Consider the following 24,658-nt stretch of genomic DNA (forward strand, 5'->3'; position numbering starts at 1 on the left):
AGCTCATGCTATTTGTTAATATATGCTATATGCCTAAACTATGGTCAGCACTTTACATATATAATTTCATTTACTTCCCATGAGAATTCTGTAAGTTAAATTCTATCAGTATCTCCATTCTACAAAGATGAGGATGCTGAGGTTTTGAGTGGTTAAGTAATCTGCTTAAGATGATACAGCTAAGAAGTGGCAAAGCCAGGACTAGACCTCAGGCAATCTGACTGTAAAGTTAATTTGGTGCTTTAATCACTACATAACAAGCTGCCACTTATATCTGACTCCAAATCTAGGTTTCTTTTACAATGCCATGTTAACCACAGTTATTAATCACTGTGTGTCTCCCCCACCAGACCATGATGTTCTTTAAGTTCAAGGAACCTATTAACGCTTTTCTAAGATTTTAAGTAATCTCCACACCCAACATGGGGCTCAGAGTCACAATTCCAAGACCAAGAGTTGCATACTTTACCGACTGTACCAGCCAGATGCCCCTTAATGTTTGCTTTATATTCCTAGCACCCAGCACAGTCCCTGACATTTGCTGGAAGGAAGGAAGGAAGGAAGGAAGGAAGGAAGGAAGGAAGGAAGGAAGGAAGGAAGGAAGGAAGGAAGGAAGGAAGGAAGGAAGAAAAGAAAGGGAAAAGAAAGAAAGAAAAAGAAAGAAAAGGGATTCAAATTAGAACCAGTAAAGGGACTTGTCCAGTGTCACAATATTTCTAAGTAGGGCCAAGACATAAACCCAGATCTGTTGATAATGAAGTCCATACTTCTTCCACTATACCATACCATCTCTCAGAACAATTATTAGTTTGGCACTGATGCAAATTCCAAAAAACAGTTTGGGGACCCAGTGGTTGTTACGATGGCTCAGACATGAGGTGATGATGCTGTGGATTAGGGTAGAGGCAATGAAAATGGAAAAAACAATCAAAAGTAAAAAATAATTTGAGGGAAGAATTGACAACATGAAGTAAGTATTTCTGAACCCCAGTACCTACCACAATGCCTGGCACTCTACTAAACAGGCAAATGTTCTCTGAAGGACTGACCAACATTCATCATATAGCATACTTTTGACACACATTATCTCATTCAGCCCTTACAACAGTCTTGAGAACTGGTATAACAGACATTTTGTATATGATGATACCAGAGCTCAGAAATAATATGACCAAATTCATCCAGTTAGAATGTGGTAGAATTGAGTTTTGAATCAAGGTATATAATTTCAAATATTATGCCCTTTTTCTTATCTTATATAGCACCCTAAGGTAAAGAAGGGAAGTAGGAAGAAGGGAAGCTGAAATAAAAAGGAAAAAAAACAAAAACAAAAACAACTCCAAGATTTAAAGGAGTTAACCAGGAAGGAAAAAGTGTGTGTGTGTGTGTGTGTGTGTGTGTGTGTGTGTGTGTAACAAGAGGGGAGCACAATAAAGCACATGGAATAAAATGCTAACATTTTGGGCAATTTTGGTGACTGTTACATAAGAATTCTTTGTATTATTTTTGCAACTTTTTATAAGTCTTAAATTGTCAAAATAAAAAGTTAGAAAATAAAAATAAAAAACGAAATAGTGATTAATACTCACATAACCTCACTGACAAAACTGACAAGACTAGGCAAAGGATTACTTCTTCAGAGGAATTTGTTGTAGTCATGGAGTCTGTCTGCTTAGGCAAGTACAGAAAAGGAACTAATGCTTTGGTGAAAGAACTGAGCTGAATATACAGATTTAATTAGCATCCCCTAGTGGTGACAACTGAATGGTAAGAATAGATAAATTCTCAGAGGGAGTGATAGATCAGTAGAGATTAACTAAGCCCTATAATTATCACAAATATAGCAGGCAGAATGACATGGTCCCTGAACAATGGCTGAAAAAATATCCTATAGCAAATAGGAAAAACACCTATTTCCAGTATGAAAGAACAACACAGCTCTTTTAAAAATTTTTTTGGTTAATATGGTATTTTCTGCAACAGGATATAATCCTGACACAGTGAATTATTCAAATAAAGTTTGCCCAGATTGGTCTTCTCCAATACTGCTGGTCAGAGTGTAAACAGGCACAATTTTTCTGGATATGAAAGATTTAATAATAGTCTTTAAAACATACACACTCTTGATCCAGTACCTCTTCATCCAAGAATTTACCTAAAAAATAGTAAATGATCAGAGATATTAACAAAGGCATTTACACAAAGGGACTGATCACAGTTTTTCTGACAAAAAAAAAAAAAAGTTGACACATACAAATGTCTAAAATAGGGGGAGGGGTGCCTGGCTGGCACAGTCAGTAGAGCACATGACTCTTGATCTCGGGGTTGTGAGTTCGAGCCCCACGTTGGGTTTTGAGATTACTTAAAAACAAAATCTTTAAAAAAAATAGGGGGAAATGGTAAGCAAATCATAGTGTATCAACTCTGTAGAATATTACACAGCAATATGTATGTTTCTGAATAAATTTTAAAGACATGGCAAAACACTGAGAATAAAGAATTAACCTAAGTTAAATAAAAAATATATGCAGCAGGATTTTAATTAAACATCTATACAGTCATAGGAAATTATATTGCCTGAAAAGCATTTCAGAAGATTAGAAAGCTGCCTCCAAATTAAATAATATGCTGTCGTATATCTACAGAGAAGAGCAAGGGAAAGACATGAAATAAAATAGGATAGAGGATACCTCAAAGGTAGGGAAAGTGGCATAAAGGAATGGTGCACACAGGGAAAAAAATGGCAGTGGTCATGCTCTATTTCTTAACTTGGGATACTAGGTTTTTAGGTATTTGTTTACTATGTTTCATATGGTCTTCTGAATATATCAAATTATTAAAAATGGAAAAAAGACAAAAATAAAAATTAATGGAAACCAAAAAAGCTGTATTTGTTTCTGCTTTTCGAGTATTATAAAATAACAAAGAAACTGTCATTTTATCAAAGATGATATTTTTCAATATAATAGTTTCATATTCAAACTAAAACAGACATTTGATTGGACTCAGTAACAATATTTTAATTTTGAATGATAACATGTATGTGTACACACGTGCATGGGCACACATATTATTCCTGAATTGGCCATAATGTAACTTCTTACCACTGCTCTTATACCCTTTCCCAATGTAGTCTTACATTCCCCACAGGTTTTACCATCTGCTAGTGATGGACTGTTGGAAAGGGAGACTTAGGAGGGTTTTCAGAAGAAAAGCAGAGGAGCAGCTATGATGTATAAGGGAAGCAGACAGGAAATAAAAAGAGAATTTTGAGAAGCAGATCTGTGAACTCCCTTCTATTTCACAATGTTCCACAATTTACAAATAAAGACTTACACTTATTTTGAAATGACTTTTTGGCTGTGGGGGATTATGGTCCATGGATTATGATACTGTTAAGACTAGATACATAGGTCACAATTTAAACAGTTATATATAGGCGGTTAAAGAATTTCTCCTACTATTAAAGCTAGGTATATACACAAATCTTCTCTTGCACCTGCGTTTAGATATTACAGAGCAGGGCCTTGAAGGAACAAAACAGAGGAAAAGAATGACTAGAATGAAAGGATGTCAAAAGAGGTCTTGACGTGACATTACCTACAAGAGACACAAAAGGCTCTCAAATGTTGGAAATGTTGAAGGAAGGAAGGAAGTGCTATAGCTAGCACTTCAATTTATAAAACCTTTTCAAAATAATCATCATGACTCTGTAAGTTAAGGAGAATAGACATTATTTCTGTTGAGGAAACTGATGTTCAGAGAAGGAATGTTACCAGTGGTAGCCATGCCTCCCTTTCTTTATATATGCTGTTCCCTCTTCTTAGAATGCCCTTTCCTGTCTGTCCATCTATCAAATTCCTGTTCCTTCTACAAAAGCCAGTACATTATGCCCACTCCTCCATGATATTCCTCATATACCAAAACACACACAGATGTAATCACACTACAGTTTGTATATAGTTCTATTATAGTCACCTATTGTATAACTTTTTCTTAGATGGCTGTCTCCCCCTCTAGACTATGAATCCAAAGAAAGTTAGTAGCTCTCAAATTTTTTTGTTTGTGGCTCACTTAGGTGGGGCAAAAAAAATTCACAGCTTACTTGGTTCCCAAGCTCCAGGGGGAAATTAACAATTAAGTATCATTACAAGGAAATTTTATAAATATCTGTTTTAATAACAAGAAAATGAATGTTTCCTATTTGATTAACAATACATTGTCAAAGTCTGAATTGGGAAATTTTTTCAATTTTTTCAATTTTTTTTTTTTGAGAGAGAGAGCGAACACAAGCAAGGGAGGGTCAGAGAGAGGTTGAGAGACAGAATCCCAAGCAGGATCCACGCTGTCAGTGCAGAGCCAAATGCAGGACTTGATCCCAGGTCCTCATGACCTGAGTTGAAAACGAGTCAGGCACTTAACTGACTGAGCCACCCAAGTGCCCCTAAATTGGGAAACTTTTATGTGGAGAGTACTATTAATGCAAATATACATTACCACACACTAGCTTAACAAATAAAACACAACAAATGATACCAATAATAAAGTTAAATTAATGACAGTTCATAATTAAGATACAAAACTAGCAACAATAAAAAAGTACCAACTCAAGACTATTGATATACTGATTACAAAGCTCTCTTTCAAGAAATTACAGGAAATCCAACAAGCTACATTTGTACACATGTAGTAGGAGCTTTGCAACGCTTCCAAGTGTCAAACTTGTTCATTAAAGACTAGTCTTCAGTTAACTCATAATCTGGTAACTTTAGCTTATGATTACTAAATTGTAGGGTTGTTTTTTTTTTAATTTTTTTTTTTAACATTTATTTATTTTTGAGACAGAGAGAGAGAGAGAGCATGAATGGGGGAGGGTCAGAGAGAGGGAGACACAGAATCTGAAACAGGCTCCAGGCTCTGAGCTGTCAGCACAGAGCCCGACGCGGGGCTGGAACCCATGAACCGTGAGATCATGACCTGAGCCGAAGTCGGACGCTTAACCGACTGAGCCACCCAGGCGCCCCTCTATTTTTTTTTTTTTTAATTTTGTAGGGTTTTTTTTAATGTTTATTTTTGTGAGAGAGAGAGAGAGAGCGCGCGAGAGACAGCGAGCATGAGCAGGGGAGGGGCAGAGAAAGAGGGAGACACAGAATCCGAAGTAGGCTCCAGGTTCTGAGCTGTCAGCACAGAGCCCAGTATGGGGTTTGAACTCACAGACCATGAGATCACGACCTGAGCCGAAGTCGGACGTGAAACCAACTGAGCCACCCAGCCGCCCCTAAATTGCAGTAATTCTTAATTACACACTAAGTAGTTCTCTCGTATGTAGATATAAAAATGAGAAGTCTGTGGAACTGCATCACTTGCCAGCCCCTAGGAGTTAGGAAAGGATGTTTAGAACAGTTCATCATCTATCAGGAGGAGCTTTCTGTCTCACAAATTGAAAACGACTGGAGTTAAGATCATGCCTTACCCATTTTTATATCCCCTACTCTGGCACAGAGCAAATGCCTGTCTACTTGAGTCTGTGAATATGTGAACTACCTGTAAGCAGATTCCCTGCTTTTGAAACGCTGCTTCTTATAAGAACATGGCACAGTTAGGGGTGTGGGATAATGAAGCCAGGGGAAAAAAAGAATAGTTTCTCAAGACAGCTTTTTCCACTTGACTACTTTTTGTGGCAAGTACTAGTTTCTAATAGCAAGAAAATGTCTTACCGAGATATCATCTCTCTCTCTCTCGCCCCCATAAAAGACGTATGTCTTATATAGCAGTGTATCTTTTTGGATGGCTTTCCATTTCTACAGAACCTAGCTCCATACCACCTCAACAACAAGAGGATCCCTCCTTATCTATTGCTCTTTAAAACCCTAGGTCCAGTATTCCTCCTACTAGCCTCTGGAAAAGGCACTTCATTTTGTGCCTCAGCTTCCTTATCCACAAAATGACATAATATTTTTCCTTTCGCTTCATAAGGTTATTGAATCAAATGAAATAAAGGATATGAATATACTATTTTATTCTTAGACGTTGTTACTAGGGACATCCATAAAGTGTATTTTTCCTTGTAATTAACCAAAAAAGAGACCTCATTACTCAAGGGATTCTGGAAGCTACAGGGTCTGTCTTTGAGGAAGCTCATGTTGACACTCATTAGCTCTTCCTAAACCTTCTCATGGCTTTCTTTTAATCTTTTTTTTTTTTTTTTTTTTGCTTCCTTATGTTCTCTTTCCTTGAAATATTTAGTCATCTATACAACACTCAGTTAGAGGAAAGGCATTCTCAGTCCCTTTCCCATGACTTAGTTATGTATTTTGTAGGTTGGTTTGTTTTATAAATTTAAAAGCTTCATCTGTTACTATGTTGCCAGGGTCATGGCAAAGCAGCATTTCAATATTCTAAGTACTGGCCCACTCATTCCTACCAAGTGGGAAGGTGAGGGACACTGGAAACTGTCTATATATCACAATTGTAGTCTACTGTTGGAGGGCACTGTGGCTTCCACTACTGCTGGTATGACAAAAAATGAAAGAGATCAGGCATCTTTTCTTTCATTCTTGAAAGCCCCATAAAATGCATCCAATAAGTTATTTCTTGAATGAATTAGTACATTACTGGATGGTAACTTGTCTCAAAACTTATTTTATTTCTCCTAATGATACTACTTCAGGAAACATCTGATACAAAAAAGCATCAAAATTGCCTTAATTCCTTAAGACAGAACTTGTGGGCTTTCAGGATCATTGAATATTGAGGTCTCTCTTTTGATTAATTATAAGAAAAATATACTTTATGGATGATGCTGGTAACAATGGCTTACAGTAAACAAAGGAAGCTCACATTCTTTATTTCATTTGACACAATAGTCTTATGAAATGAAAGGGAAAATATTGCAAATTTTATTTTACAGATAAGGAAGCTGAGGGACAAACATGAAGTACCCTTTCCAGAGGCATTATGGTGAGTAGGAAGAATACTGACCTAGATTTGAATTCTAGTGGTGTTAAACTGTAAACTATCTAGCTTTTCTGACCCTCAGTTCTGTCCTTGGTACAATGGGGTAATATTGGTACTTACCTCATGATGCTGTTGTCAGGATGAAGTGAGAAAGTATGTTCAAAGCCCATAACACAATGCCTGACAGAGTAATTATTCAGTAAATATTCCTTTCTTACTAGCCATGATCTCACGCAAGTAATATAAATTTAGGTTTCAGACACGTAGGACAGCAGGTTGTTGGTTGTAAATTCTCAAGAGATTTTTCCCATGCAGAGTCCATGTCAAGACAAATAACCCTCTTTGTCTCCCTACACCATCAAGCAGATATTTAAAAAAAAATTTTTTTTTAATGTTTATTTATTTTTGAGAGAAAGAGAGACAGAGTGTGAGCAGGGGAGGGGCAGAGAGAGAGGGAGACACAGAATCGAAAGCAGGCTCCAGGCTCTGAGCTGTCAGCACAGAGCCCAACGCAGGGCTCAAACCCACAAACCGTGAGATCATGACCTGAGCCGAAGTCGGACGCTTAACTGACTGAGCCACCTAGGCACCCCAAACAGATATTTACTTTTTATGCTACCTTTTCACTAACGGTGTAGACATTTTAGGATCCTGGCTTTTTGTAGCTGTCTCAGTTCCAACTCATGTGAGTCAGGCTCAACATACCTGAAACGTTCCTAAACCTGACAAATCTTCCAAGAGAAGACAAATGGCTCTGATAGTGCTCCTTTTTTTTTGTATCCCTGGATGATTTTTTTTTTTCTTAAGACTGGGACAAAAACCAGGTGACTACAAAGATTACAAACTTGACAATTTTATGATTAAAAATAAAATTGTTATTGACATCTCCCTGAAGGATTGTGTAATACTGTTCTGAAAAGTGGTGGTTTGAGAGTCAGCTTGCCTAGTTTAAAGTGCCAGTTCTACCACTCACAAAACAATATAATCTTAGGCAAAGTACCTAATCTCCCCGTGCTTCAGTTTAATGATCTGCAAAATGCAGACAATAACAGTACCTATATCATAGGAGTATTGTCAGAATTAAATAAATTCTAAGTGGAAGACACTTAGAACAGTGACTGATATATTAACTGCTCAGTAAATATTACCTATTATTATAGAAGATAAACTCAATAGAACTGTTTTATTCACTGCTGCATTCCCAGAGCCTAAAGTAATGCCTATTACAGTGGGCACTAAATGTTTATTGAGTGAACAAATGAACAATCAAGCACAAATTTATTGTTAGATGTACTTAAGATAATTTTAACTCCTAGATAAAAAGACTGTATGCCCACAGAGAAATATTAAGTCCCAAGTCCAGGCCTGAAATTAAAGACTGGGAATGAAAGGCACACAAGTGTCATTTGAGTTCACAGGTATAAGAAAGTTCAGATACTGGACAATCTTTGACTCCTTATTTTAGTAGTACTCCATGGGAAATCTCTTCTTAGTTTATTGGTTTTGGGGTTTTTTGTTTGTTTGTTTGTTTTGTTTTTTTGTATTTTCTACTACTGATTCAACCAAGTCAAACTTCTAGCAATAAACATCTAAGATAACCTTAGATATGATCTAAACCTTTTACCTTCTCCTTCCCCAAACACAATCATTTTATAAATGAAGAAGGAAGGTAATACCAAGGGCACAGATATATTGTGCCTAAGGGTACAGATTTATAGAACTATTTGGCATGGACTATAGGGTCTTATTTTTCTAAATCCCTGGATGCCAAATGAAAACACAGGTAAGACAAGCTTCTTGTACGTACCACTTCAAGGCCTGGCCAGTGTGGCAAACAACTATGTGCTAAAGGGCAAGGAGCTAGAGTTCTACTTAAAAAGATCAAGGCCTAGAAAGGTAAATAAATACCCTTCTCTTCCATTTTAACTCCTGTAATAAAACAGTCTAAGAAACAAAACAAAAATTCAGGTCAGTAATCACTGAACATATGAATAGATCCTAGGAATCGCTAATTCAAACAGATACTTCAGCATTATTTTTCTCCTAACTACTAACATGAGTTTTGAAATATAATATGGTAAACAGAGAAGCCAGGTTAATAATGGAAAGAACATTGGCCTGCAGTCAGTTCTGGCTCTGCTACTTACTAGCTGTGTGATCTCAGGAAAATAAATTAACTTCTCAGTTTTATTACCTGTAAAATTGATGCTAAACTTCTATCTTGACTACTTCACAAAATGGTAATGAAGAATAAATGGGACGTATATGAAAATGCCTTTAAAATACTACAGTACTATTCAAATTTTAACATAATGGAATGAAGTGGCGCGAAAAGTTGGTAATATATTCATGGAGATTAAGAGCTCAAGTGCCCTGACCCCTTAGTACGATAGCTAACAGAATGTATCTACTATATAACAACTTACCTTTAACTGGCTAGAATCTTATCACATTTTTTAAGAGGTGGAAGGGATCACAGAGAAGATTTAACACAACTTTTCCATTTGAGAAATTTTTAAATGAAGGCATACACAGGTGAAATGATTTGCCAAAGGTTACAAGGTCTATGAAAAGGAAAAAAACCCTGACATTATATAACCAAGAACATTCAAGCTTAAAAAATGTCCTTAGAAAAGGAGAATATGACATTGAACAGGCATTAAGATGCTGGAGAGCTAAGAAAAATGTTTGTACAAGGGAGAACTAATGATAGGAAAAGAAAAACAAAAGATCTTTACACAGAGCTAACAAAATGTTTAAATAATTAACCACCCCTCTAGATTTACCAGTAACTGATTCTTTACTATCTGTGTTTAAATATGCTATTCTCTGGAAGGGCATCTCCACAAATTATAGACAAATAATTGGAAAGTATTTATACAAAAAGACATTGCTTGGCAATTCATCTCAAAATCATCTGGCTTCCTCCCCAAGTCTTCCTGTTGAACTCTTCTGGACAGAAACATTTATTCTAGGTCAAAAGCACCTCTTGGGGGCTAGTAAGAGAAAGTATCTGATCCAACATTTCTTGCCCATCAAACCTCTTTTTCCTCTCAGGGGTCCTGTGCAGAGTATTCATCTTTCTTTCCTTTTCATAACTCACATCTCAGTTAACATTACTTTAGGCAATTCTCTACAAAGTACACATACTCTTTTACTGAACAAATATTTATTTACTTACTATGTCTCAGGCATTATGCTAAATGCTTAAAACATGAAGTTGAAAAACACTACTGTCCTTGTCCTCAGAGAGCTCACAATCTGGAGAGGCAGCCACCCTCCTTAACAAACAATACAAAGTACAAGAGAGACACAAAGAAAGGAGTAACCCAAGGATGCCTGGAGGTAACTGAAGGCTTCACAAAGGAGATAGGTCTTAAGGAGACACTCAAAGTCAAAAAGTCAAGACAGCATCCTAGACAAAAGGAACAGTGTAAACAAAACTCAGAAGCACAAAAAACACATAATGTGTACTCAGTATTACTGAGCCTGCAGACTTTTCTCATAAAATGATTAGATCATTAGATTAAAAGATAATAAGGGTCCTAGTATTATATGCAAAACACATTCATTTAACAACTATTTGCTGAACCCTACTATGTGCTGGACACTGCCAAGTACCCAGGATACAGATCTTCGTAGACCCATTGCTGTCCATATTATAGCTGCCACCTGAGCTCTACAGTACAATTTGTGCAGCCCTAGCAACACTATAGGACCACTATAAACTAGCGGGACCCAAAGTGCAGACTCCTTAAGTATGGTAGAGTCCATAAATTCACATGCATAGCACGTATGCTCTGTACACAATAAAATCTTGAAAATATCTACTATTTTCAATGTTGTTAAAATTAAGAGATGGGGCGCCTGGGTGGCTCAGTTGGTTAAGCGGCCGACTTCAGCTCAGGTCATGATCTCGCGGTCCGTGAGTTGGAGCCCCGCGTCGGGCTCTGTGCTGACAGCTCAGAGCCTGGAGCCTGTTTCGGATTCTGTGTCTCCCTCTCTCTGACCCTCCCCCGTTCATGCTCTGTCTCTCTCTGTCTCAAAAATAAACAAACGTTAAAAAAAAAAAAAAATTAAGAGCGAAGTATCACTTTAAAAGTTAAAAACAGAACTACCCAACGATCAATCCCACCACTGGTTACTTCCCCAAAGAATACAAAAACACTAATTCAAAGGAATACAGGCACTCCTATGTTTATAGCAGCATTATTTACAACCCAAGACATGGAAGTAGCCCAAGTGTCAAGTGTCCATCAATTGATGAACGGATAAAGACCGTGTGAGATATCTATATCTCCAGCCATAAAAAATAATGAAAAAGAATGAAACTTTGCCATACAGCTCAAGAGTATAACACTAAGCAAAATAAGTCAGAAAAAGACAAATACCGAATGATTTCACTCATATGTGGAATTTAAGAAACAAAACCAAAAAGCAAAGGAAAAAAATGAGAGAGGGTCAAAGCAAGAAACAGACTTTTAATTTTAGGGAACAATTTGACGGTTACCAGAGGGGAGAGGGTTAAGGTTTGGGTTAAATAGGTGATGGAAATTAAGAAGTGCACCTGTGATGAGCACAGGGTGATTTACAGAACTGCTGAATTACCAAACTGTACAACTGCAAATAATATGACACTGTATGTTAACTAACTGGAATTAAAATAAAAACTTAAAAAACAAGAAATGTGGTAATAGTTATATTCAATTTGACTCTTCATTTATTGGAAATGAACTATACTTCCAATGTTTTATTTGTGGAAACAGGCTTGCAAGTAGCAGCTTAATACCATTCCTTTTATTTTGTCATTTAGAAATGAAACAGAAGAGGGGCGCCTGGGTGGCGCAGTTGGTTAAGCATCCAGTCTTGATCCCGCCTCAGGTCATGATCTCACAGTCTGTGAGTTTGGGCCGCCATCATGCTCTGCGCCATCAGTGCAAACAGAGCCCACCTGAGATTCTGTCCCTCTCTCTGCCCTTCCCCCACTTGTGTGCAATCTCTCTCTCTCAAAATAAATAAATAAAGTTAAAAAAATTCTTTTAAGTTGTTAGAAATAAAACAGAACAGCACAAAACCTTTTGATTTTTTTAAGTACAAAAATGCAAGGATTCCAAATTTAAGGTTAAAAAGTCATTTTGTATCTATTTTGATGCCACAAACATAATTTCAATCTACACTGCAATATATTCATTTTAAAATATGACAAATAGTGCTTTATCTTAATTAACGTGTCATTTGTTAAATAGGAGAAGGATGAAATTTGTTTTAATATGTTTTGTTCAATGTATTATTAAACTACATAAATAATTTAAAAATAAAGTATATTTTACTTAAAATTACTTTTTTTTAAATCTTCTATTATTTAAATAATCTCTACACCCAACATGGGGCTCGAACTCATGAGATCAAGAGTCACATGTTCCACATGCTCTGCCAACTAAGACAGCCGGGCACCCCAAAATTTCTCCTTTCTTATACCACACAAAATCCATTTAAAAAATTAAATAAGGTTGGGAAGTACTGATTCTCTTTCGGTGACCTAATATATGACATTTGGAAGACATACTCTACATAAATAAAGTCTTTGGTAGAGTAAATTTACTCTGTTTTAATATTCTCATAAATCCTTAACGGCAACATATATAAAAACTGAGGCCCAGTGAGCAAAACTGCAAAGCTGTTAGTGAGTCTGTGCTTCTACAACTCCACAGTAATGCCTCTATGGAAAATTCACGTAGCCAAAAAGTGTATGCCAGATCTTCACACTTCCTTATATTCTCCTTCCTCCAATTTAAATCACCACCACAATAAGCCTAGAGTGAAAGTTCATACACTTACATTTCACCTAGACTACTGCAATAGCTCTCCCCCCCGCCATCATGTTTCATACCGAATTAGAGTGATAACCTTCAAAATCTCTTAATTATGATACTCCTTCACACAAGAAAACCTTTCAAGGCACTCTGGGTCTTTATAGTGAAGCTAAAACTCCTGAGCTTATGACTCAAGGTCCTCCATGATCTGACCCTAGGCTCACCTAGTCTCATCTCCTGCACCCTCAATAGTAAAGCCATATATTTTCCAGAATACATCATGCCTGCTTCTGTCCTAGTTTTTAAGCTCAAGCTGGTCCCTTTGCCAAGAATGGCCTTCCTTCCCAAACTCCTACCCAACAAAATCCCACTTGTTAAAACCCCCGATTCAAACATTCCTTTCTCAACAATGCCTCTCTGATTTTATGATCATCCCCAAAGTCATTCATTCATTTAAAAAATATTTATTGAGCACTTAAAATGCACCAGGCACTATGTGAGTGTTAAAGATACAACTGTGAGCCAAACAAAACATGGTCTCTACCTTCACAGAGCTAGTACTTTTCTCATTGGGTTGCTATGATGATTAAATGAGATAAAATATATAAAGTACTTAACACATTTTCAATAAATATTAGCCTAACTAGAGTATCTAAAATAGTTGCCACACACTCATATACCTTTGACCCTTAAACAGTATGGGTCTGAACTCTGTGGGTCCGGTTATACACAGATTTTTTACAGTACGATACTATAAATGTATTTTCTCTTCCTGGGGTGTCTGGATGGTTCAGTCCATTAAGCATCTGACTCTTGGTTTTGGCTCAGGTCATGATCTCATGGTTCATGAGTCTGAGCCCCACATCAGGTTCTGCACCGTCTCTCTCTCTTTCTCTCTCTCTGCCCCTCCCCTGTTCACTCTCGTCTCTCTCAAAAATAAGTAAGCTTAGAAAAAATGTATTTTCTCTTCCTTATGATTATCTTAGTAACATTGTTTCTCTATCTTACTTTATTATAAGAATACAGTATAAAATACATACAACATACAAAATATATATTAATTGACTATGTTATCAGTAAGGCTTCCAGTCAACAATAGGCTATTATTAGTAGTTAAGTTTCTGGGGATCAAAAATTATATTGGGATTTTTGACTGCACAGGGGTCGATGCCCCCAAGGGTAATGTTCAAGGGTCAACTATACAATGTCATTTTATATTTTACCCTGATTTATTACTTTTTAGCATTTATGACTAGTTCTCATAATTACAATTGATATGTATTCTATGAAAGAGGGTTGGTTACACAATGGAGGGGTTGTGACTTAGGATTTTTCTTTGAGGAGTTAGTGGGGCAGATGAGGTTTCCCTGAGTTCCTTGAGCTGAGGACTGCAGGATATGCAGTGTTAAGGAGGCAAGAGAGAGTACCACCACAGGTCATTTACTGTGCTATTCCTTCTATGTGGTTTTCCACAACTCCTATAACTTAATCCTTTGGTTTCCTTCCTGAAAGTAAAATCCTCTGAGAAGCCAGCCCTGACTACCCCCTACCATGATCCCACAACTTTTCTTAGCACTCTTCACATTTAAGATTACTCTTTTTGCTTGATGTCTATATTGTCCACACACACAATATACAAAAAGGTAGGGTCCATATCTGTTCTGTTATTTGTAATACCCCAGTGCCAACACAGTCAATGGCACTCAAAAAAAATTAGGAAAAAAAAGAACTACACCTTAAACCAGAGGTTCTCAAAGTGTTGGTCACAAAACGGAAACATCAGCATGACATGAGTACTTGTTAGAAATGTAAACTATCAGGCCCGATTCCAATCTGATAAATCAAACTCAGGAAGTGGTGGCACAGCCTTCCAGCTGATTTTGATTTATGGTAAAATCTGAGAACCCTTGTCTTAGACAACTATTCAAAACACAACAGTGAAAAATTTGAAAAATCTAAAATACAAAGCTTTATAATGTTTAACTCTATTTACTCACTGCCTACTACATATATTGCACAAGAAAATAGAGTAGCCTCTAAAGACAATTCTTAGCTCATAAGCTATTATTTTGCATTCTCTTCACTTTTTCCAGACATACACCCTTCCCCTGTATGTGTTTAAACAAGTAAAGAAAATCAAGTCAGTTACAGGCAAAGTTGAAATTACTGTCATTCTAATATACCGTTCCAGTTACATTTCCTACTATACATCCTCATTTCCCCATCTCTCCATGCTAAACAAAGATGATCCTGCTACCTACAATATACTCTCATTACTTTCTACTCACATTCACAACAAAGCATTCTGTGCCTTCCCCAAATTATCATAATCACATTCATCTTTCAGGCCCAGCTCAAATGACACTTCTGGATCCTAAACACCCAAAAAGAGTTTAAATCTTCTCCCTCTGTTCTCATAAATTCATTTTCAGTGGGAGGGCCAACACTTCGAAAAACCTAGAAATTTGGTGTGTTAGGCAGGACAGCTCTTTGGTGTGTTATTCTAAAGTGATCATCCCATCTTACTAAATTTATTTTTTGAACCAAAAAATAAAATTCTCAAACTCACTCTTTCTATGTAGTCCCTAGTTGCCTCAAATTTCAGTTTAAAATCATACTTGTCAGATAGGAAAACGAGGCCACAAAGTGAATCATTCAACCATGTATGTGGCCTGGGGGCTGGGAATAACAGGAATAAGTAAGGCACATTGCTGCCTAGAAAAACCCACATTTCAGAGGGAGAAACAGGTTAACACACAAAGATAGTGTGATGGGTTTTATATGTGAAGGGTTGTTGCAGAGGTAGACAAAGAATAACGTAAAAATGTAGTCAGGGGAAGTTACCAGATTAAATGATTTTATAATAAACCACTTTCCTAAAACGAATGGAGGAAAAACAAAAATTGACTAACCTCCTAGGAGAACATGACTATCAGGAATGTCTTATTCCTCCCAGGGACCAAAATTTAGATTGCTATATATGATAGGGCAATGTGTTCATTAAATGTACTGCAAACCATGTGTAACCCAACTCAATGAAAAACCAAATGAAGCCTCAACTTATTTTGAAACAGGAAGGAGAAAATGTGCAAATATCAGGGTCTCCCAACTAAAGACAGAAAGAGCAAAACAAACGATGGTATCAGAAGGTATCAAAGAGATTGTCACAATCTGCCAACCTGATTTTCAGTCTTCTGATGCCCTGGTCTCTGCCTCCAAACAAACACAAACCATTTGCTCTGAGCAACAGTCAAGCCTGTAAATAAATATTTTTAAACTTCCCAAACTGTACCTCCACACTAAAAGACACACAAGATAAAAATACATTTCAAAACATGTTTAATTATTTGTCAAAAGGCTGGATATCTCAAAAGGTCATAGTACAGATGCCAGCCCTCACCCCATGCTTCACTCCAAAACACACTATCACCCAGGTTTTGCAATAACATTAGGCAATAAGGCGTCCAGGCTCTCCCCAATACTTCCCATCTCCTCCTTTCCCTTTACAAAAAAGAAAAGGAAGAAGAAAGCCTATGAATCTACCAGCCCCACTGTTCCTGGGAAGCAATCGCCCTCGAATTGTTTCTGCATAGACCCCTGAAGCCTTAGAAGGAAATGGGGACAGCTGTGAGAGCGGGGGAGAGAGGACATCCGATTAAGGGGGAGAGGAAATGTGGCTGGTAGAGGACGAAGGGGAGAAAGGATACGAAGAGGAAGGGGCAGTAGAGATAAAATGATGAAAGGGAGTAAGAAGCAAGAGCCAAGAGCAGGAGCGAAAATAGGGAGGAAAAAGAGAGTAGAGATCCCAAAACAGAGAAAAAGGCAAAATGGTAAGAGAAAAGGAAGGTCGGGTTAAAGGACGAGGAGGGGGCGGCAAAGGGGACAGAGAAAGCTGTCACTGGAGGTGATGAAAAAGGGTGTCACCGGGAAGGAGAGTGCTGGGGTGATGGGGGGGTATGTCACCCCAGCAGGTGGCCGGGGAACAGGGGGAAGGAGAAGCGAGGCGCCGAGGGGGTAGTAACAAGAGAGCGAAGTAAAGGCAGGGGGCAGAGGGGACATTAGAGCTAGGGAGGGGCAGGCCGCGGGGGCTAGGGTGGCTTGCGGCTGCAGCTTAGGCAGGCCTCGCTCCCTCACCATGGCTGCGCCGGCCTGGTCCTCGGGCGTGCAGCCTCTGTCCTGGGTTCGGCGGCGGGCTGGGCCTGAGCCCGCCCCCAGGCTGAGCCGGCGCGGAGGCTCCAGGAGGCTCCGGGGAGCGGCGGCTCCGGGCTTGGCCCAGGCCTCGGCCTCCTTCCCTCAGAAGCTGGAAGTGCAGCAGCCGCAGCCGCAGCCGCAGCCCGATCCGGAGCATAGACTCCGCCCCCGCATGGCCCGCCCCCATGGCGAGCCTGAGCTTGGCCCCGCCTCCGCTCTCACTGCGCAGACTCAGCGGAGGAGTCCCGACCGCGCGCCTGACCTCTGGGTTCTCCCCCTGCTAGGTCCTTAAAGGAGCCTCAAATCCTAGCCTTTTAAAAAAATAAGAGTTTTAAATATTACGTCATAACAGGAAATTAGAGCACTAACTCGTTTCTGTAACCTATAGACCCTGCGTTTCTGGTTCATTGTCATTTACAACCATTGTCATAATTATGGGTGATCTGTGCCCTCGTAGGTAATTCTTGCAATGCCTTCACCTCTCAGGCTCTTCTCCACTAGAGATCACCCTTGACTCAGTCTCTCATTTCCATGCTCTTACCTTAGATCTTATCATATCCAATCATTGTAACGCCTCTATAATCTCAATTTTAATTATCTGGCTCTCCCATCACAAATCCCTTCATTTCTAGCTCTCTTCCTCTAATACCCCACTCCAAAACTGCTTCAACTCGTTCTCCAAGACTCAAAATCCACTGATCCTATTATCTTTTCACCCTTCCTTACATGGCCCTTCTGTCCTCACTTTCCCTCCTTGAAAGTTCTTGAGTTTAGATTCTGTTGTCCATCATGAAAATCATTCCAGGGCAGCTGGGTGGCTCAGTCAGTTAAGCCTCCTACTCTTGATTTTGGCTCAGGTCATGATCTCACTGTTCCTGAGACTGAGCCCTATATTGGGCTCTGAGCTGACAGCACTAGTTGGCTTGGGATTCTCTCTCTCTCTCCCTCTCTCTCTGTGTTCCTCCCCTGTTCACGCTTGCATGCACACGCGTGCTGTCTTTCTCTCTCTCTCTCAATAAACAAACAAAAGCCTAGGTATTAGCCTTCATTTCTTCAATCCTTTCCTTGTACTCACCTGATGAAATCTAATCCTGAACCTGCAGCAAAACCGGGGAGAGTGGAAAAAAATCCAGAATCATACTGACTTGGCTCTCTTTAAATTTGATAATCATTATCCTCAAATAGGCCCTTAATGTTTAGCTATACTACTACATTTCTCCAACTCCACACACTGTCCCAGCCTACTAGATGACTATTTCACATCTCTTTTTAAACGTTCCTTCCTTGGGGCGCCTGGGTGGCTCAGTCGGTTAAACGGCCGACTTCGGCTCAGGTCATGATCTCACGGTCTGTGAGTTCAAGCCCCGAGTCAGGCTCTGTGCTGACAGCTCAGAGCCTGGAGCCTGTTTCAGATTCTGTGTCTCCCTCTCTCTGACCCTCCCCTGTTCATGCTCTGTCTCTCCCTGTCTCAAAAATAAATAAAAACGTTAAAAAAAAAAAAAAAAGGTTTAAACGTTCCTTCCTCATCCTCACTTAACTGATGATTTTGCTACCAATTCACTGAGAAAAAGAAGAAGAAAGAAAAGAAAAGAAAAGAAAAAGAGAACATCGACAAGTTCCCCACCAGTCACCATGACTTCTAGCCACCATGACTTCTAGTCAACCTCTGACTGCTCTGCCTGTAACTCTGCTTCTACATTCTGCCTTCCTTTCCTTAGTAGGCATGAACCGTTTGACTTTTTTTTTTTTTAATTTTTTTTTTTTCAACGTTTTTTTATTTATTTATTTTTGGGACAGAGAGAGACAGAGCATGAACGGGGGAGGGGCAGAGAGAGGGAGACACAGAATCGGAAACAGGCTCCAGGCTCCCAGCCATCGGCCCAGAGCCTGACGCGGGGCTCGAACTCACGGACCGCGAGATCGTGACCTGGCTGAAGTCGGACGCTTAACCGACTGCGCCACCCAGGCGCCCCGAACCGTTTGACTTTTAACTGAGGTCAAACCCTCCTTAGTTCTTCTCAAACTACCTATGCTGGAAGACTTTTTTTTTTTGGAGGGGGATGGGGGGCAGCGCCTGGGCGGCTCAGTCAGTTAATCATCTGACTTCCGCTCCGGTCATGAACTCAGGGCTAGTGAGTTCAAGCCCTGTGTAGGGCTCTGTGCAGACAACTCAGAGCCTGGAGCCTGCATTGGATTCTGTGTCTCCCTCTATCTCTGTTCCTCCTCCACTCACACTGTCTCTTTCTCTCTCTCTCTCAAAAATAAATAAAGATTTTTAAATATTTAAAAAATAAAATAAAGGACTTTTTTTTCCAATCTCAAACCTAATTTTAGCAAAATGCAATAAAGACTAACTACTAGAACAAATTAAATTTAAAAGCAGACATACAAAATAAGCCCAGATAATTTTTTTTTTACCATCTTCACCATTATTAAGTGTACAGTTCAATGGCACTAAGTACGTTCACATCGTTGTGCTACCACCAACCACCAGCTCCAGAGCTATTTTCATCTTGCAAAACTGAAATTCTCTACCCATTAAACAATAACCCCTTATTCTCTCCTCCTCTACCCAACTGACAACCACCATTCTACTTTCTGTCTCTATGAATTTGACAATGCTAGGTCAGACTTTTCATTATTAGATCCTACAGTCTAAATTTTTTCTATCAACTTGCAATAAAGGTTTCTAAATATTTACTCTCAGTTTCTACCATAAACTGGTAACAAGCTGTTCACAGTCCATCTCTAATCCACAGATCACACTTTGAGCAGCCTAATGCTAAGTCCCACATGTTTTCATTTCCTCAAAGACATCTGTCCAGAAATTCTTCCTCTCTTCTATATCATTGTTATTTGTCTTTTCCATTGACATACCCACATGGATTTATCTCTTCCATCTCAAAAAACAAAAGTAAAAACAAAAACACGTCTCTTGACCCAGCTTGACCGTGCAGCTCTCAGCCTGATTCTCCAGCCTGCCCCATTTCTCTACCCTTATTTACAGCAAAATGTCTCATAAAGGTGGCCTGTACTGTACTCCTTGATGTCTTGACTTCATTTTTCCCATTTTCTGTGGGACCCTGTCCTCTACCACTCCACTGAAATGCTTGTATCAAGGCCACCAGTGAGATCATTTATTAACAGTCAATTCTTACAGTTACTTGACCTGCCATGTGCACTAAACATTTCTTTCTCCTTGGCTACCATGGCATTCCACTCCCCTGGTTCTTCTTCTATATCACTGATGCTCCTGGTTTCTCCATATTTCTCTGACCTCTAAACACTGCCCCAGTCAACACTTTGACCTTTCATCCTTTCCATTTATACTTGCTCCTTGGATCTTATCCCATCACATTACTTTAAATATGATCTATGCAGAGTTAATCCCCCAAATTACACCTCCATTCCGGACCTCTGTTCTGAATTTCATATTTATATGTCCAACTACCAACCATACACCTCTCCTTGTAAGTCTAACTGATTCCTATTATTTGTAGTAGCCACCCAATAGACTTTCCCTAAAGTCCTACTGGCCATGAATAAACCAACAAATAACAAAGAGAATAAGACTACCAATATTAGCTTTGGCCAATCATGAGTTAGTCTCTATGTCTGATCTGGGAGTCACCTTAGTGACTTACCTTAGTCACCTTACCTGAGGACCTGGTGGTAGAGGAGGAAAATCACCATTAAAAAAAATTAGGGTTCTGCCATCAAGAAAGAATGGAGCCACAGTTGATCTGTAATCAATGACACAGAATAGAAAATCCAAAATGTATCCAAACATGCATTGGAATTTATATGATAAAGTTAATTTTTAGGTCACTAAAAAAAGGTAGTATTGTTTTCGGTGTTAGAATAACTGCATAGCCATCTAGAAAAATTTAACTTGGATCTACACCTCACACTATTTATCAAGATAAATTTCATACATCAAAGATTTAAATGTAAAAAAAAAATGAAACTAAAAAGTACTTGATGGAACCATGGGAGAAATTTTTATAATCTCAAAGTGAGTAAGGGCTTTTGAAATACAGAACAAGAGAGGCCTGCATGACTCAGTTGGTTAAGCATCTGACCTTTTGGTTAAGCATCTGACCTTTGATCTCAGCTCAGGTCTTGATCTCAGGATCGTGAGTTCAAGCCCTGTGTTGGGCTCCATGTTGGGTGTGGAGCCTACTTAAAAAGAAATACAGGGGAAAAAATATATATAGGGGTGCCTGGGTGGCTCAGTCAGTTCAGCTCAGGTCATGATCTCATGATTCGTGAGTTGGAGCCCCACATCAGGCTCACTGCTATCAGCACAGAGCCCACTTCAGATCCTCTGTCCACCCCCGTCCCCCACCTCTCCCCTACTCGCGCTGTCTCTCTCAAAACTGAATAAACATTAAAAAAATTACAAAACAAACTTGGATGCTATAAAAGATTGATAAATTTAACTATGTAGAAATAAAAAAAAATGTTTGTAGGGCAAAAACTACCTTAAGAAGAGTGAGATAACAAATGACAATAAGCATGTTTGCATTTCATATCATAGGAAATTGATAATTTTCATATTTATATACACAGTGAAAATCATTAAGAACAAAAATCCAGGGGCGCCTGGGTGGCGCAGTCGGTTAAGCATCCGACTTCAGCCAGGTCACGATCTCGCGGTCCGTGAGTTCGAGCCCCGCGTCAGGCTCTGGGCTGATGGCTCGGAGCCTGGAGCCTGTTTCCGATTCTGTGTCTCCCTCTCTCTCTGCCCCTCCCCCGTTCATGCTCTGTCTCTCTCTGTCCCAAAAATAAATAAAAAACGTTGAAAAAAAAAATTTAAAAAAAAAAAAAAAAAAAAAAGAACAAAAATCCAAAGGGAAAAAATGTGCAAAAATCATAAACTGATAGTTAATAGAAAAAGAAATATAGGGACACCTGGGTGGCTCAGCCGGTTAGTTAAGCGTCTGACTTGGCTCAGGTCATGATCTCATGGCTCATGAGTTTGAGCACTGTGCTGACAGCTCAGAGCCTGGAGCCTGCTTCCAATTCTGTGTCTCCCTCTCTCTATGTCCTTTCCTCACTTGTGCTCTGTCTCTCTCTCTCTCTCTCTCAAAAATAAATAAACTTAAATAAAACTTTATATAAATACGTAATATATGAAGAACATAGAAATGGCTCTTTAATGATCATTCTTACTTTTAATAAGAGAAATGTGAATTGAAATTTGCTTGAAATGCTATTTTTCATCTATCAGATTGATTAAGATCTACAAGACTGGTAAGGCACTGTAAGACCCTATAAGACACTATAGACACTATAAAACAGTATAAGACACTGGTAAGACACAAGACTGGTAAGACACAGAATGGCAGGGGCAATTTGACATGTACTCTTCTATTTTGTTGCTGGGAGTGTAAGTTGGAACAATTTCTATGGAAGACAAGTTGAGGTGTTTTTTTTTTTTTTAATGTTTATTTATTTTTGAGAGAGACACAAAGTGAGGTGGGGGAGAGGGACAGAGAGAGGGAGACACAGAATCCAAAGGAGGCTCCAGGCTCTGAGCTGTCAGCACGGAGCCCGACGCGGGGCTCGAACCCACAAACCATGAGATCATGACCTGAGCCGAAGTCTGACCCTTAACCGACTGAGCTCAGCCAGGTGCCCCTTGAGGGTTATATTTATCAAATTTTAAAAATAATTTTTAAAAAGTTATTTATTTATTTATTTAATTTATTTATTTTTGAGAGTGACAGCGCGAGTGGGAGAGGCGCAGAGAAAGGAGAGAGAGAAAAAGAATCCCAAGCAGGCTCCACACTGCCAGCGCAGAACCTGATGCAGGGCTCGAACCCACAAACCATGAGATCGTGACCTGAGCTGAAACCAAGAGTCAGACGCTTAACCAGCTGAGCCACCCAGGCACCCCTATCAAATTTTTAAATGCACATTCCCTTTTACTCAGAAATTCCATTTCTAACAAGCTTTCTTTATAATAACAAAAGATGGCAAAAAACCTAAATGTTTATTAATAAACAGCTTATCAATAAACTGGCAAAAAACAGTGTATTCCTACAATACATATTCTGCTGCCACAAAAAAGAATAAGCAAGTTCTTTAGTGGTATGGAATGATCTTCAAGATCTATTGTTAAATGAGGAGCATCTGGGGCGCCTGGGTGGCGCAGTCGGTTAAGCGTCCGACTTCAGCCAGGTCACGATCTCGCGGTCCGTGAGTTCGAGCCCCGCATCGGGCTCTGGGCCGATGGCTTGGAGCCTGGAGCCTGTTTCCGATTCTGTGTCTCCCTCTCTCTCTGTCCCTCCCCCGTTCATGCTCTGTCTCTCTCTGTCCCAAAAATAAATAAATAAACGTTGGAAAAAAAAAATTAAAAAAAAAAAAAAAATGAGGAGCATCTGATGGCTCAGTTGGTTGAATGTCCAGTTCTTGATTTCAGCTTAGGTCATGTTCCTGGGGTTGTGGGATCGAGCCCAACTCTGGCTCCATGCTGAGCATGGGGTGCCTGTTTGAGATTCTCTCTCTCTCTCTCTCTCTCTCTCTCCTTCTGCCCCTCTCCCCCACTCTCTCTCTCTCTCCAAAATTAAAAAAAAAAAAGTTGGGGGGGGGTGCCTGGGTGGCTCAGTTGGTTAAGCATTCAACTTCAGCTCAGGTCATGATTTCAGGGTTCGTGAGTTTGAATCCTGCATCAGGCTCTGTGCTGACAGCTCAGAGCTGGAGCCTGCTTCAGATTTTGTGTGTGTCTCTCTCTCTCTGCTCCTCCCCAACTTATGCTCTGTCTCTCAAAAATGAGTAAACATTTTTAAAAAAAAAATTAAAAAGAGGGGGGCTCCTGGGTGGTTTAGTCAGTTGAGCAACCAGCTCTTGATTACAGGTCAGGTCATGATCTCACAGTTTGTGAGATCAAGCCCCTTGTTGGGCTCTGTACTGAAAGTGCAGAGCCTGCTTAGGATTCTATCTCTCTCCCTCTGTCTCTGCCCCTCCCCTTCTCATGCTCTCTCTCTCTCTCAAAATAAATAAATAAACGTGAAAATTTTTTCAAAAAAGATCTATTCTTAAGTGAAAAAGCAAAGTCCTAAACAATGTGTATTGCATACAAACATTCCTGTAAGAAGTGATGGTAGTAATATATATATATATATATATACATTGCTTACATATGCAAAAATTATCCCTGGAAGAATTTAAAAGAAACTAATATCATCAATTGATTGCTGCTAGGAAGGACAACTGGATAGCAGGAGGGAGACTTTTCATAATATAGTCTTTTGTACCTTTTGATTAAAAAAAAATGTTTATTTATTTTTTTCAACTTTTTTTTTTTTTTTTTTTTTTTTTTTTGGGACAGAGAGAGACAGAGCATGAACGGGGGAGGGTCAGAGAGAGAGGGAGACACAGAATCGGAAACAGGCTCCAGGCACCGAGCCATCAGCCCAGAGCCTGACGCGGGGCTCGAACTCACGGACCGCGAGATCGTGACCTGGCTGAAGTCGGACGCTTAACCGACTGCGCCACCCAGGCGCCCCAAATGTTTATTTATTTTGAGAGAAAGAGAAAGAGCATGTGTGAGGGGGAGAGGGGCAGAGAGAGACAGAGAGTAGGAGAGAGAGAGAATCCCAAGTAGGCCCCACACTGTCAGCAGAGAGCCTGATTTGAGGCTGGATCTCACAAACCATGAGATCATGAACTGAGCTGAAATCAAGAGTCGT

The 24,658-nt window shown here is 39.4% G+C and overlaps 1 protein-coding gene across 1 annotated transcript in view; it reads right to left on the reverse strand.

The window, feature by feature from the left end:
• The window catches only part of ZYG11B (zyg-11 family member B, cell cycle regulator), a 90,956-nt gene extending 73,827 nt beyond the window's left edge, over positions 1-17,129 (reverse strand). The window contains exon 1 of the mRNA XM_058717365.1: positions 16,905-17,129. Coding sequence (XP_058573348.1) covers positions 16,905-16,907 — 3 coding nt within the window. The 5' untranslated portion in view covers positions 16,908-17,129. The remainder of the gene's footprint in view (positions 1-16,904) is intronic.
• Positions 17,130-24,658: the final 7,529 nt, after the last annotated feature.

This window comes from Neofelis nebulosa, chromosome 2, assembly GCF_028018385.1.
Source record: "Neofelis nebulosa isolate mNeoNeb1 chromosome 2, mNeoNeb1.pri, whole genome shotgun sequence".
NCBI classification, from domain to species: Eukaryota; Metazoa; Chordata; class Mammalia; order Carnivora; family Felidae; genus Neofelis; species Neofelis nebulosa.